Raw genomic sequence first — 16,719 nt, 5'->3', positions numbered from 1 at the left:
GACCACAGGAAGCCTCCCTTTGATAAATTTGTATTTTGAGGTTTTTAAAGGAACTCGAATCATGGAGAAAGACGGAAGATAAAATGAAAAATAAACAAAAACACTTACTATTGTTATATAGTTTTTATGGTATTGAGAGACTGTAAATTCTTCGTATTCTGATTTATGAAAACGTGCTGGGAGTTATGGACTGTATGTGTATTAGAATGAATGTAAAGATAAGGGTTTCTGAATTGGCGATATTTAAAGTACCATCGAAATCACAATAATGACGATTTTTGTCCCCTTGACCCATCTTAGGACTATTCAAACCTGAAAACCGCAATTTTCTACAAATTGTGATTTGGTTGTTTCAAGAAGTTTTTAGGGCAGTATGACATTTTCGTCAGTGTTGCTACGGTAAACCGTGAAAATAAGTAAAGCAAAACTTATTTTTCAAAATATATGTGGTTGCGTATGTTTTCATATGGCTCTTCACTTTTCTTGGAAAAACTTATTTTTCGGAAACTTCTTAATAACTAATACAGAATAAACGGTTAACATAGACAATTACTGTTGGGTTTCAATTAACTGAGTCCATTCATTGAAGGGTTCATAGAATTTAGTATAGTGGTGTCTAGCTGTGCATCAGCTACTCAAAGTACGAGTCAAGTTAAAAAAAATGTGATTTTGTGATTGTGATTTCACTATCCTTGGTATTTTAAAGCAAAATGAAACTTGTTCTTAGAGACAAGAGATATGAATCTCTCTTGCTATAAATGACAAGCAAAGAGGGCAGTTGCAGTGTCTCTGATAACATAAGATGGGTTCCACTTATATGCCCATAATAAATTTTGCTCCTAATAAATCTGTCTGTTTTGTATCACACTGTTCACAGTACTGTTCACTGTATCACATCTGTATCACAGTACCACACTGTTCATCTTTTCATCCCATCGCCAAGAAACTTTAAGAAGTTGTTGAATTCATTCTTGCGAAGGTTTTAGGTATAAATCCCTCCCACTCCCCCGCTCCTCTTATCATTTTCATGGTGATCTAAATTACGGACCTCGTACACGTACTAGACAGTTCCTTCAGTCTCATTATTCACATTTTCCAAATCTTCAGTTAATGGGTTAGTTGCATATGAATTCTATGTGTAGTCACACTTCCAAAGGTATAAAATTTCCGTAAATTTTCTGTGGGGAATTTCCCTTGGGATTTTCCTTTGTGGGTGGAAATTTTTGAGGAGGTGGAGTTTTTAGCAGGTGGGGGATTTTCCTTGAATTTCGTTTCTTTTGCGTGACGTGTATGCTAGTAATAAATTAAAATGGATCGGATTTTTGTTTTATCTGAGATTATAATACAAAGACCTGACTGAAGTTTTATATTATCTTGTCTTTTGGAACGCAAATTATAATAAACTATTAATTACCCTGGATGATACACGCCCATAATCAAAGGAAGAAACTTCTTATTTTTGGTTTTGTTGTTGAAGTTCCAGCTTCGTTGAATGGTATTTTTAGCCCTTCCACCCCTATAGTTAGTGTAATTTTGGTCTTCTTGGTGAGGGAGGAGGCATTTGCTTCTAAAACTACCCCTTGAATCTGCCCCTGAAGGAGTGGCCGAGGAAAATTTTTAAGTGGCTTACTAGTAACCCTAAATCGAAACATTATAACTAAAACTAAGGGCATGTCTTACTTTTTAGTAACTGTATAGGAAATCAAGCTTTTTGCTGGAGCGGTTTTTGTTGAAACATGTATAAAAGAAAAAAAAAATTATACAGGCTAAATGAGATGGCTCTTTTGTGGTACTATTATGTTGGTTAGTATTGGGTAGTCTTGGTAGTCTTGGGTAGAAGCACTGACCTTTTTTTCCATTTTGGTCAGTCCTCCCTACGTCCTCTGAAACGGTTGCCTCTAACTTCTAGAAATGCTGCCAGTGGATAAGTACCCCCAAAATAAGTCTTTCTCACTTTCTGACTCATTCTCAAAAAAAAATTAGAGCGTGTTCTTGCCAAATTAATACGTATTAGCAGATTCGTCCTTTTTTCCTCCATTGTGTTTGAAAATAGAAGGCTGGAAAATTATTAAATATCTTTTGGAAAGTATCTCATAATAAATTAACGTGGGAATGCTGGGTTGCGATTTGTAGTCTCAATTCATGTCTTTTTGTCAAGGAGATTATTTGACAAGATCTTTCTGAAAAAGTTCATTAAGATTTCAAAAGAAAAATTCAATAAATTGAAATTTGTACTTTTGTTTCGGGCGCATTTTTGTGACATAGTGGAAAATCCATATGTGAAAAATTCATTTTTAATGTTTTCGATATTCTCCACTCTATTCCGAAACGACTTTCTGATGGTATTCGGCTCTCACTGGGAAAAAAATTTGCAATTCCAGTTTTTACAACCAGTACTCCTCTCATCTATTCTTTTGTTCTCCTCCCCGTCCTCGAAATATTGGCCACCCCATTCGATATGTAATATGAGATATGATATTTAACGGCGAATACATCGTCTGAAATATGATGAAAATTGACTGATATATGTGATTATGAGTGAATCTTATGATACTATGTGATGTCTGGGAAGATTTTTAGATTGATTACGGAGCCCTCCTTCACCACCCCAAACTGTTACAAATTTTGAAAGGTATTGTGTATACGCTATAATAATGGAATACTCGAAATAAGACTTTCATTGAGGCAGGATCTTCCCGGGCGGGAGGATAATGATACTAAACAGAAGGAATTTATCCTAACAGCCTTTAAATTAAATTTAGTCGGCGTTTTATATGACTGACCCGTTTTGAAAAAGGGAATTCTGCATAATCTAACCTTTGATTATGGTATAAATCGAATTACATCATATTAAAAAGTTTAACTGTAAAATTCATAGATAATATAAACCAGGTTTTTATCTTTCAGTTTTATCATCATATTTTTTTTATTTATTTTTTTGCAACGCCTCTGTGGCTTTTTCCCGAAAAATATCATCATCATCGTGTACAACTTCTATTAGTACAACCTATGTTTCCATTTAGCACATACGCTGTATGTGTAGAATGTAAGATGGTAAAATTGATAATTTGATGGAATATCTAGGGTGTTGACCAAACCCTGGTGGATAACAAAATCGAGTCGTCCTACTTACTTTAAATTCAATATAACCCTACGTAATCTAATCTTTAATTATTACATAAATCGAGTTACTTGATATTAAAAACTTTACAGTAAAAATTTACAAACAACGAAATTTTCGTTATTATAAAACTGAGTATTAACAACATTTCAGTTTAATTTAGTTTTCTTATTTTTAATCATTTTTGAGATAATCAAATTGTTTCTAGTTCTTAAATGCAGCATTGCTGTTGTAGTTGCTGTTATTGAGAACAAATTTTTATACGTATACCCAAATACACTAGTCCAAATGTCTGAATGATAATGACTAAGTCACATATGAGTGGTTAAATAATGACTAAGTCATAAAAGAGTCACCTTAAGTTATTACTTATACAGATTAGCCACATATTAGTTACCCTTATGGGTTTGGTCATGTTTAATTAGTCAGATAAAGTCTTGTTATACTGATTAAACCCATAAAGATTAGTTACTTTTAAATCCAATTCCCATTAACATTTGTTACTTTCAAAGATAATTCACATAATAGGGATAGATTATTTTCTTAAGTGCTAGTTTTTTAATTTTTAGTTTTTAGTTTTAATTTAGTTTAAAATTTTAATTTGTCCTAATTAAGATTAATTAATTTTTTAAATGCTAGTTTTATTCTTGTGGAAATTTATGCAATGTTTGATTTCAAAATAATATTTTCAAAATCTTAAAACTAATCTTTTTGGATAGTTTTGGAGGGACTGGTGTGGAGGGACCTACAACGGGTTGGGGGAAAGTTGGGAGATATGGAATTTTGAGTCGGATTGGAAAGATTTGGAAAGGAATCTGATATTTCTGATCAACTCAAAAGAGGGGTTGTTCCTTTATGAGGGGGAGGAATCCCTTGGGGAAGATCCCCTGCGAGAAGTCGCGAAAGATAGCCCTTTTCCTCAATGCACAACTGGCGGACAATTTGTGATCCCTTTACCGATATTTTGCCTTTCTGATCTGGATTCCTTGGGGGATACTCTCTCTCAGTCACTTCATACTTCACCCAAACCCTTTTCCAGTAACCCTGTTCATAGCTGTTATTCTTCATGGGAATCGACAATTATTTCCGGCAAATTGTATTCAGTGGGAAATTTATCTAAGTTTCATCTTCAATTAGCAGCAACGTATATTCTGCATTTAATTATCTCAGGGGAGGGAACCCAGAAAAAAGGCGGTTCATGGTTCGCAAAAAATTTTGCTTCATTCCTAATATCCCTGTCGTTTTCCCGAGCCTGTGCATTTTCAGCCTTAGATTATTTGAAGTTATGCCAAGAGGCACTTTACCTTTTTATTGATATGTAGAATTGTTTCCACAGATGGAAATTAAGAGGCTAGTGCAGCCAATTTTTCATGATGGCTGGCATCATCACATGTGTCAGAAACTGATTCTCTGCTCCTCTCAAATGTAAATTCGTGAAAGCGAGAAAATTTGTTGTTTTGAATAGTGCTGCGCACAATCATTATCTATGAATCTTGAAGACTTCAACTTGCAAAATCTAAGGCGGATGTTATGCGATTTAGACCATAGTGGTCCTACAGTAGGGACGTGTCGAGGACGACCGATCCAGAGCCAAGCGGTGGAAGAGAGAAGGCAAATGGATTTTGTAAAGTTGAAGTTAAGTGTTTATGTTTGTAAGGGTGGACCAAGGTAGCGAGTGGGCGGTCATTTATCTTACGGGGGGAGGTGTTGGGGTTCCAACCCCTGTTTCTTTTCCTTTCAGATAAATGACCTGTTTTCGTTTTCTTAATTGCATTTGCTTATAGTATAATTTCAAAAGACAGGTTAAATTCCGTTACTAAGTGATAGTGGTTTTGCTATAGGTAAGCTGTGAACCAAGTTTATTTTTTACTTCCTGGTTTGGGATTCATTTAAAGATAAATCTAAGAGTTAAAATTGGGTTTGAATGGGGATGTAGCTGATTGACTGGGCCAAGTGGAGGTCCACCCATACAAACAGTGCTGTAAAAATTATTATTATGTTTTAGTCTGCGTTTTGACCCCGATTGGGGAAGGATATTCCTATTGTTATATGTGACCCTTTTGGAAGAATACAAGTAAAGTATTTTATACAAACTGTGTACTATTTTCCGTAACCCAGGCAGGGTAGGAATAGAGCTACAAGGTACCGTCATTATTATATTGACAGGGAGGTTTGTTACCTCCAAGGAGAGAGTTAAGAGAATTTCTAGCCTTAACCCAAGGTGGATGCATTTGGCTTTAGAAAGTGGCCATTTGACCACTCGATCGCGTTATCATACCCTGGGACAGGGTATACTGTAAATAGGGTAGTACCAAACCCGATATTTGCAGAACCGTTGGGTTAAGAGCGGGAATCTCACTAACATTTGGGCCGACAAGGGGTTCTCTACTTCGAGTAAGTGGCATATCAACCTTTTTGCGCCATTTTAGCATCAATAAGTGGCGACACCCGTACATACACCCCAATCATTGGTGCCAGTGGTAACTAGCACTAAGAACACTGGTGGCAGCAAGAAAAGGAACTATTAACCACGTTGATAATCAAGGAATTTTGAATTTTTGAAGACACTAGTCGACTTAGCCTACATAGTGATAGTAGCCTATCCTGGTTGCATATAAAGAGAAAAGAAGGAAATACGAAATCAATTAATACAATTATGAAGATCTATTATGGGCTATGCCATGTGAGATCATAATTGAAAAATTTACGAATCAATATATCGCGCAACTAATTAGTATTCAAAAATATAAGGCTAAAAGTTCTGCGTGTCAAAACACTTTTCCGCGAGAGACCGGAAGCTAAATGGATAAAAGAATTTTCATTTAGACTGAAGAGGTAATTTCAGTTAACGAAATCCTGAAATTATGTCGGACAGAGATGAGATTAACTCAATATCGAGAAGGGCGAGTGAAGCCCAGAGAAAAAGTAGGAAAATAGAAAGAAAGGCTAATATGGAGGCCTTAGAGAGAGAGTTCCGAGAATATAAGAAAAAAGGCAGGCTGATAGGATAGCCAGAGAACGAAAGGAGGAGGAAGATAGAGAAGAAGACGAAAGAGATAGAAAAGAAAGGGAACAAAGAGAGAAAGATAGACGAGAAAGAGAGAAAGAGAGGGTAGATAGAGAACGAAAGGAAGAGGCTGATAGAATAGCCAGAGAACGAAAGGAAGAGGCTGAAAGAAAAGCCAGAGAGGAAAAAGAGGAGGAAGATAGGAAACAAAGAGAGAAAGATAAAAGAGAAAAAGAGGAAGAAAGACAGGCCCGTAGGGAGGCCGATAAAAATATTACCAGGATGTCGCAAAAACAATGGACAGACTAATGAAAACTCGTTGGGGAAATTTGCAGTGACGTTTTATCACAAGTTACTTACATAATTTCGGAGACCACACTGCCTTTCCATGACGATAAATAAAAGTTCAAATAGGGATAACATCCTTTTAATAGACAGTGTTTTTTATAACAGTGATAGAAATTCACAAAAATACCAGATATTTCGGTCACTGTATATGTGACCGAAATATCTGGTATTTTTGTGAATTTCTATCACTGTTATAAAAAACACTGTCTATTAAAAGGATTTTATCCCTATTTGAACTTTTATTTATCACAAGTTACTTATAGGCCGTCAGATAGCCATAATAATTTGTCTAAGAATCAATCAGGAGAAAATAAAAATTACCAAACATTAAACACTTTTACGAGAAAATATACAACTCTGTTAATTACGGGGGGAGATGAACCAGCCCTTAAATCCAATTGTATGGCACCGCCGCCCTATCGGAAAAAAAGAAATGTTCGATAGTCAAAATGATGATAATCTGGTAAAAATTGATTTCTCGGAGCCTTTTTCTAAAATTTGCCATAATAAAGAAAAGAAAGTAACCTATAAAAGATCGAATTGGGCTCTAGCCCATTATAAAGGAAACATTGTCGAGTTTATTAGATCGTATAAAATAGAAAGAAAATTAAACAGAAAATTTACTTAAATGGTAATTGACTCGGGAATTGAGCAAAGTTTTTTGCCAACGGAACTAATTAAAAAAACAGAAATAAACAAAAAAAATAATATTACAACATTATGTTATTATAGAGACAATCACCAATAACCATCTGCTTGGATAAGAATAGAAATTGCAGGGAAGTGCGGTACGGTCCAGAGAAAAACGATAAAAGTAGGGTTAGTACCTATGCTAGCAGTGGATCTTTTAGTAGGAGGAGACTTTGGGGATATCGGAAATCGGAAATCCAAATTTACAGAAAATGGAAAAATTAAGAACAATTTTAACGAGTGCGAGACGCCGAAAAAAATTTGCCAAAATGAAACACTGATTGTACCAGAGAAAAATGAGACGAAATTTATTGTACGCGCTTTTCCTCGGAAAGTTCGGGAAATTTTAGTACAATATGAAAAACGAAATGTCGGAATTCAGTTCCCATTTGATGACGAAATATTTGTTTCTGCGGTAAGAATAAAGAAGACTAAGAGAGAGAAAAGAGAGACTAAACGGAGCTATAATGAAGTAATGCAGTCAAAGATGGTGAACACTGGAGTCCAAATCAGATTTAACAATGTTTTAGTATTTTGCGCGAAAGACAAAACTGAGACAACTAGAGATGAAAAGAAAAGTGTAAAAAAGAGACAGCCTTCGGAGGTTCAGCCTGCAGTGGCGAAAAATAAAAAAAATGTTCGATGGGATGTGCCTTGATAAAATAGATAATAGGTAGAAAACTAAATTTTTGGATGGGTTATACATTGATAACATAGATACTCAGGGGGGGGAAGAGGTCAAAGACCCATGGGGAATAAAACAAGATGATTACAAAATAGAGATGAATGACCTACAACGGGTTGGGGGAAAGTTGGGAGATATGGAATTTTGAGCAGGATTGGAAAGATTTGAAAAGGAATTTGATATTGGTCTGATCAAATCAAAAGAGGGGTTGTTCCTTTATGAGGGGGAGGAATCCCTTGGGGAAGATTCCCTGCGGGAAGTCACGAAAGATAGCCCTTTTCCTCAATGCACAACTGGCGGACAAATTGTGATCCCTTTACCGATATTTTGCCTTTCTGATCTGGAGTCCTTGGGGGATACTCTCTCTCAGTCACTTCATGCTTCACCCAAACCCTTGTCCAGTAACCCTGTTCATAGCTGTTATTCTTCATGGGAATCGACAATTATTTCCGGCAAATTGTATTCAGTGGGAGATGTATCTAAGTTTCATCTTCAATTAGCATCAACGTATATTCTTCAGTTAATTATCCCAGGGGAGGGAACCCAGAAAAAAGGCGATTCATGGTTCGCGAAAAATTTTACTTCATTTCCAGTACCCTTATCGTTTTCACAGGCCTTGCATTTTCGGCCTTAGATTATTTGAAATTATGCAAAGGGGCAATTTACTTTTTTATTGAGATGTGGGGTTGTTTCCACAGATGGAAATTAAGAGGCTAGTGCAGCTAATTTTTCACGATGGCTGGCATCATCACATGTGCCAGAAACTGATTCTCTGCTCCTCTCAAATGTAAATTCGTGAAAGCGAGAAAATTTGTTGTTTTGAATTGTGCTACGCACAATCATTACCTATGAATCTTGAAGACTTCAACTTGCAAAATTTACGGCGGATGCTATACGATTTAGACTATAGTGGTCCTACAGTAGAGACGTGTCGAGGACGACCGATCCAGAGCCAAGCGGTGAAAGAGAGAAGGCAAATGGATTTTGTAAAGTTGAAGTTATGTGTTTATGTTTGTAAGGGTGGACCAAGGTAGCGCGTAGGCAGTCATCTATCTTACGGGGGGAGGTGTTGGGGTTCCAACCCCTGTTTCTTTTCCTTTCAGATAAATGACCTGTTTTCGTTTTATTAATTACATTTGCTTATAGTATAATTTCAAAAGACAGGTTAAATTCCAACACTAAGCGATAGTGGTTTTGCAATAGGTAAGCTGTGAACCAAGTCTATTTTTTACTTCCTGGTTTGGGAGTCATTGAAAAATAAATCTAAGAGTTACAATTGGGTTTGAATGGGGATGTAGCTGAGTGGCTGGGCCAAGCGGAGGTACACCCATACAAACAGTGCTGTAGAAATTATTATTATTTTTTAGTCTGCGTTTTGACCCTGATTGGGGAAGGATATTCCTATTCTTATATGTGACCCTTTTGGAAGAATACAAGTAAAGTATTTTCTACAAACTGTGTACTATTTTCCGTAACCCAGGCAGGGTAGGAATGGAGCTACGAGGTACCGTCATTATTATATTGACAGGGAGGTTTGTTACCTCCAAGGAGAGAGTTAAGAGATTTTCTAGCCGTAACCCAAGGCGGATACATTTGGCTTTAGAAAGTGGCCATTTGACCACTCGATCGCGTTATCATACCCTGGGACAGGGTATACTGTAAATCGGGTAGTACCAAACCCGATATTTGCAGAACCGTTGGGGTAAGAGTGGGAATCCCACTAACATTTGGGCCGACAAGTGGTTCTCCCCTTCGAGTAAGTGGCATAGCAACCTGTTTGCGCCATTTTTGCCTCAATAAGTGGCGACACCCGTACATACCCCCCAATAAGTGGTGCCAGCGGTAGCTAGCACTACGAACACAGCTAATTAGGGCAATTCCAAAGTCGTTTGTTATAATGCATCCCTACTTTGCGATCATCACGATCACTCACCGCTTAGTTTCGCCATAGCCTTTGTTTAAAGCACACTCTGCTCGGTTAAACAAATATGGATTCTTGAAGTTGAGCATTTTGAGTAAAAGCAGAGTAGACTTGGGTAATCTTAAATTAACTTATTACAGTGCCTTCTAATTGTGCTGTCACCAAAATAACACGCTGCTTAGGTTGACAATAGCCTTTATTTGGAGTGTACTGTGCTTAGTTGGACGAATGCAATTTTTTCAAATGTAGCATTTGGAGCACAATCGGACCAAATTTGGGTAATCCTCAAGCAATTTGTTTTAAGGCTTACCTACTGTGCGAACGGCTAGATCACACACTGCATAGTTTAACCTTAGCTTATGTTTGAAGTGAACTATACTCAGTTGGAAAAACGTCTATTCTTCAAGTGGAACAAATTTGATTAATTCGTGATATGTTATTAATTTGTTATTATTTGGCTCTACTTAACACCAAGTTATTCGTTTCTTTCCTTAGCATTCATTTCCTGTCCTAAAAGAGCTTCTTCTTTGTTAGTTCTTGCCCCGTTTAATTTTATTACTCCCCAAGGTCAAATTGTTTCGAGTATAGACCGGAATTTATAGCGTAGAACCTATAGAACTAAATATGAAGGTTGCCAGGTAAATGGAGCCATCAGTGGTGCCATGTTACACCCTTTTCACGAAATAATTCCATATTTGAAAGTTATATTCTATTCTTTATTCTTATCCTATATTCTATATTATATATTCTCTGTTCTAAATATATTTAGAATATATTCAGATAATAATGTATTTATTATATAATAATAATATATTATAATATAATATAATAATAATATATTATAATATATTTAGATAAATATAATATTATTATAAATATATATTTAAATATATTGTATATTCTAAAATATATTCTATACATATTTGGAATATATTTAGATAATAATATATTATTATATAATGTATTATAATATAATAATAATAATATATTATAATATGTTTAAATAATTATAGTAATATTATAATTATATATTCTAAATGTATTCTATATTCTTAAATATATTCTATCCCCTGGAACAAAGCAAGCTCTATCGATTTGTCCCATCCATTATCTGCTAACTTGTTTGGCTCCCAAGATATTTAGAAGCTTTCCCTTTTCCCCCGGATTGCGTAATTTCTTTCATTTCATTTTCTTCACAGAAATATTTGGGAATTTGTAATTTTCACCTTTAGTTGTTTTTTTTTTTTTTTTTTTTATTCCTATAAAACATATATATAGATAGGTATGTTGTTCCAGTCCATTTGTTTGGTTGTTCGTGTCTAATGCGGTACTTGATTATTCTATTTATTCTATTATATGTATCTATTTGTTTATTCCCCCCTTTTTGTTGTCATTATTTTCATTACGTGAATTCTGTTTATACATTATATTTATTTATCTTGCCATTTCTAGTTGTCATCATTTTCATAGCGTATCGTCGTAAGCTTAGCTTTTGGTGTGAGGCTGATAATTTTGTTTTTTAATTTCGGTTTATGTGTTTATATTAGTATTTAATTTTTTATTATTTTAATTATATAGTTATGAATTTACTACAACTAAAAAAAGAAATATTATCAGCTTTCCTTTTTCTTAGGAGAAATATGAAGTGGAGCTTGATGACATGAGATCGGTTTCATCGAAAACTATTTTTGACAAATTTCTTGCTCAAAGTGTAAGTAGCTATCTTTAATCTGTATTTGTGGTCCTATTTGGAAAACTTTATATTAGTAATTCGCAAAGTGGCCCACGTGGACACTCAGGGGTTCACACGAGACTCAACTAGAGTCTATTTTGGCGTGACAAAACATAGGAGGTTGACAATTCGAAGTCCGCAAAAATTTATTGGTTTAGATATCGAAGAACTAAAATGTTGGCTTGACTTATCTGTGCAGCCACCCCTGCGTGAGTATAAGTCAGTCTAACATTAGAACTGAATCTGTCATCTATAAGTCCCCACATCCCGACAAGGAATATTCTACAAAATACATTTTTTCGTTGACCAGCGATTCATTCGAGTTATTCCAGTCCAGATTCGATTTATTTACAGCATAGATTAACCTAAATCTACTACTGCTCAAGATCCTATCGTCTAAAAATCTACCCCGTTTTCTTCTTTTCCTGTTAATATCAGACTGTTATAAAAGAAATTAGGTTTAGAACGATAGTACTCATGTTCGTGAGCACCTTGTGAAGAATGATGCTTACCAATGGTTAGGCAAACTTTTAAATGGAGAAATAGGGAAAATATGCAGTGCAGAAAATTCTACTTTTCATGCTTGTTCTGTGATGGAAACTTTAAATAGGATTAGGGCTAGTTTTGCTCACCTGCCAAAATGATTTGCATTAGAAAATTTACATAATTCCACAAAAGGGGGAAGTATCTGTCGAAGGAATAGTTCAATAAATATTCCACTTATAAGTTAAATAGAGGCCTACTAGATAATTTTCTCTGACTTCTTAGCGCCTCCTTTCATCTAATGAAAAATTCATAAAGGGACGTTGTTTCTATGCGACAGTATCTTTTGGATCTTCTTTATTTTTTTTCCCGTGCCTGTGTTGTATCGAGCAGTTGGTTTCAGAAAGTTTCTTTTTAAAAATGACGTAAAACTAGCAAAATTAAGAATAGATACTTCTGTAACTGTTAAGTGAATGCAGGGGTCATTCATTGGTCTTTAAGCTCCCTAATGGTATTTAAAATCACAGTAGTCCCTATTTTCGGAAAAAAAGTCTCTTAATTTCTTACTTTCAGTATGCCAGCTAACCAACATATTAAATTCTCGGTTTGCAGTTTATTGTTTCTATTTCCTACTCAATTGTTACCCGTCCTGTCATATTTTTTATGGCCATAGTTAAGTTGTTTAGATAGGAGTTTCTCTTGATTTGAAAATTAGAAGTCCAAAGTCAGGTGTATTCTGGTCAGAGAAGAGTGTGGTCAGCTGGAGTGTGTTGTGCTACTAGCTTTTGATTGATTGTCTGCATTTTGAACTTTTGTCTTTTTTTTCTTTGCCTGCCCTTTTTTGTGTGTGTTTTACTTCTCCACTTTAATTTAAAAGAACCCTTACTAGGTATGAAATCCTCTTTTGGCACTCCCCCCTAATTTATAATTTCAATATGATGCCTCCTTTCACCATATGGATGGTTCAGTTTTACAGCCATTGTGACATTTAGGTTGGTTCCAGAAAAATTACGAAAGTGTTTACATGGCGCAGAAACAAGTCTACTGAGTCTCTTCCAAGAGCAGTTTTCAAAGTTCTGGGTATGGATCTATAAGTGGTGACTCAATTTATGTCAGCTTGCCTTAACTATCAGGAATAAATGGGATAAAATATAGGTGATTATCATCAAGTTCATGGATGAAAGCTGATCCTGGTCACTTGCTCTTGCAGCTGTTCCAGATGAAACTTCCCAGAGTTTCCATCCAAATGTCATATGTAGGCTACGATGTTTGTCAGTGAAACTGCCTATGGTTCGGTACAAAAAGCGTCTAATATAGGAATTTCCGGACAAAAGTTGTGATAGTACTAGGGGGCCCGATTGTGGCACCCTAGCGGCAATGGTTTGCCTGAAAGTGGGCTGGAGAAACAGCCTACAGCTTTTTTTTTTTTTTTTTTTTTTTTAGGTTCTTTCGTATTATACCGACTCCACTCAAGAAGTCAACTTATAAAACAGTTCTTGCGTCATAACATGCAGAATAATTGTAGTTAATACATTTTGCATGCAAACCCACTATACTTTACCCCCCAAGCCCCCCTAATGTGCAAATATATTGTCCAAATTATATATTTCCCGTGCATTCTGCCACCCGTAATTCGTTTTTCCATTTTTTGTTTCGTCACAGTTGATTCAATTTACAGATACACGGGTGTATTATGTAGTATTGTGAAGTATATGAAGTATGAAGTATTATGAATATTTATTATTATGAATATAATATAGTATTATGAATATTATGAAGTATTATGAATATATTATGAAGTATGAATGATTAACCTTAGTTTACTTTTTGAGCGGGGTTGGGATAATACGCAAGTACCTTTTTTTTTATCTGAAAAGTCGGAAACTTGACATTGTAAGTCTCTGGCCAAGTGGATCCTAATGTTCAAGAAAATCAAAGTTGCGGCTCAAAGAGGGCCATTCTTTTTTAATGAACTACAAAGTTTTAAGGATCGTTGCCTGGATTAAAAGGTCAACAAATTTTGTTTGGAAAGGGATGGGTTTCAAGGGAGCCTGGAAATGGGCAAATAACCATGTTGTCCTTGATCAGTCTGAAAATTGGAGCCACAAGTCTGCCCCAAGGGGACTGTGAATGAGACTGCAAAAACGGGGACCAAAAACTAATGTATAAGAAGAAATTTAGATTTCTGGCACGGGCCCCCTGAATATGAGCCAATTTTGACTCGAGAGTTCTATTTGAAATTCCTTGTGTCAAGAAAACCCCAATTCACCAAAAAAGTGAAACATATTGGTACACCTAAACATTTGGCCCAAAAGAAGGTCAAGAAACTTTTATGGATAGAATAAAATTCAAAACTGTGAGTCCTTGGGCCATGTAGACCATAATGTACAAGAAACATTCAGTCTGGGGGGCCGATCCCCTCTCCGAAGACGGGGTGCTAAAAGGGCCATAAAGTTTTTCGTGTTGGCTTGAAACTTTCAGGGATCGCTCATGGGTTAAAGGGATCTCCCATTTTTGATGGGAGGGGATAGGTTGTTAGAGAGTACATAACAGGGCCAAAACTTGCTGTCCTTTATCAATTTTAAACTTGCAGCCGTGAGTCCCTGGGCCAAGAGAAGATTGGTGAACAAAAAAAAATTGTTGGGCCAATTCGGTCATTTGCTTAAATGAAGGCTATAAAATTCGTCATTGTTGCAAATAATAACATAAGTTCAAGCTGACGTAGTTTGAATTTGCTTACGATGCAGAACTATCATCATTATAACTTAAAAAAAAAAAAAAAAAATGCCGGGAGTTAATACTTAAACAATCAGTCTAGTTTCTTTAGAAAATTCTTCCTTTTACTTATGACTTTGACCTGTGTAGATAATCACTTGTTGACTCATTTATTGATTTACCAACTTAAAATTATTGATTTGCCAATTCAAATGTTGATTTGCCAATCCAAATTGGTCAATTCATTAATTTGCCAATTGCTCCGAAAATCACCAATATTCATTTTAAGGTTTCTATATGTTTACATGAATGGAATCAGAAGAGAAAGTTTAGACAAAAACGTTCTTTTACACTGGTAAAATCAAATTGAAACTTAAATTAAAAATTAAATTACATTTAAATTAAATATTGATTTGCTAATTCATTAATTTGCCAATTGCTCTGAAAATGACCAGTGTTCATTTAAAAGTTTTCTATATATTTACATGAATAGAATCAGAAGAGAAAATTTTGACAAAAACGTTTTATATATATATATATATATATATATATATATATATATATATATATATATATATATATATATATATATATATATATATATATATATATATATATATATGTATATATATATATATATATATATATATATATATATATATATATATATATATATATATATATATATATATATATATATATATACTTACTTATTTACTACTTACTTACTTACTTACTTAAAGCTCTTGCTCGGCAGCGTCGCCAGCGTAGAGGGAACCAGTCGTCAGCGCCGTCAGTCTTCTCCAGAGTGGTCGGTTCAGGGCGAGGGTTGTCACTTCAGCCGGTTGATGTTTCTGGAGGCGAGCCGATCACGGATTACGTCCGCCCATCTGGTGCGTGGTCTTCCCCTAGGACGCCTCCAGCCGTTTGCAGCTGGGTCGAAATCAAAGATGAGCCGGGCGGGTGTTTGGGCAGGCAGACGGAGCAGATGACCAACGCAGCGAGCGAGACTCAAGCTGCTCGGACAGGGGTGGGAGTTTGAAGGACCTGAGGATTTCCGAATTTCATACCCTGTCGGGCCATTGGGAGCGTTCGATTTTTCGGAGGTGTTTCGTCTGGATGGCATCTACCTTCAGCGTCTGTGTCTGAGTCAGCGACCAAGTCTCAGTAGAATAGAGCATAACGCTGGCAACCGAAGCAGAATATATTCGTGCTTTGGTGAGACGGCTGATCTGGGGTTTATGGAAGACTGTTTTTAGAAGGCGACCGAAGACAGAGTTTGCTTTTGCCGCTCTTGCTGATATTTCGGCATCTAGGCCACAGTTTGGCCACAAATTTCCACAGATGGCAGGGGGTTGGACGGCGTTTTCTCAACGGGCATTATCTTGGTCTTCGACCAATTTATTTTCAGACCGAGTTTCTCAGCGGCAGAGGCCAGTGTTTCCAGTGTAATTTTGAGGTCACTAATGTTTTCGCATATTAGCGCCACGTCGTCGGCAAAGTCGACGTCTGAAAGAACTCTTCCAGCAAAGCCTATGCCAAACGGCTGCATCTACTGTGTTTTATTCAGGATGTGGTCTATTACACAGTTAAAGAGCTCAGGTGCTGCGGCACATCCTTGCCGGACACCATTTTTAATTTTGAAATATCCAGAAGGCCGTCCATTTACGATCACCGCACTTTCAGTGTTATTATACAGCTCTTTGAGGAGACCAATGATTTTCGTGGGTACGCCAGTAGACTGGAGGATTAGCCATAGTGACTGCATATCGACAGTGTCGAAGGCAGATCGAAAATCGACATAGGCAATGTACGCCTTCCTCTTATATTCAAGAGTTTTCTCTACTAGCTGTCTAATCGTATGGATTTGCTCGGTGCTGGACCTGCCTGGCATGAAGCCAGCTTGCTGGGGGCGACGCAGGGCATGGAGGTATCTTGTTGCCCGTTTGAGAAACAGCATAGCGAAGAGCTTTCCAGGAACTGAGAGTAAAGTTATGCCACGATAATTGAGACATTC

At 36.2% G+C, this 16,719-nt stretch overlaps 1 protein-coding gene across 5 annotated transcripts in view; it reads left to right on the top strand.

Moving 5' to 3' along the window:
- The window catches only part of Gprk2 (G protein-coupled receptor kinase 2), a 205,007-nt gene that overhangs the window by 91,629 nt on the left and 96,659 nt on the right, over positions 1-16,719 (top strand). For all 5 annotated transcript variants that reach the window (XM_089088485.1, XM_089088486.1, XM_089088484.1 and 2 more), the window contains one exon: positions 11,406-11,483. In XM_089088485.1, the coding sequence (XP_088944611.1) occupies positions 11,406-11,483 (78 nt within the window). The remainder of the gene's footprint in view (positions 1-11,405; positions 11,484-16,719) is intronic.

This window comes from Artemia sp. Qi Xiang Cuo, chromosome 4 (assembly GCF_049724085.1).
Source record: "Artemia sp. Qi Xiang Cuo chromosome 4, ASM4972408v1, whole genome shotgun sequence".
Taxonomy (NCBI): Eukaryota; Metazoa; Arthropoda; class Branchiopoda; order Anostraca; family Artemiidae; genus Artemia; species Artemia sp. Qi Xiang Cuo.
This window is presented reverse-complemented; position numbering and strand designations above follow the sequence as displayed.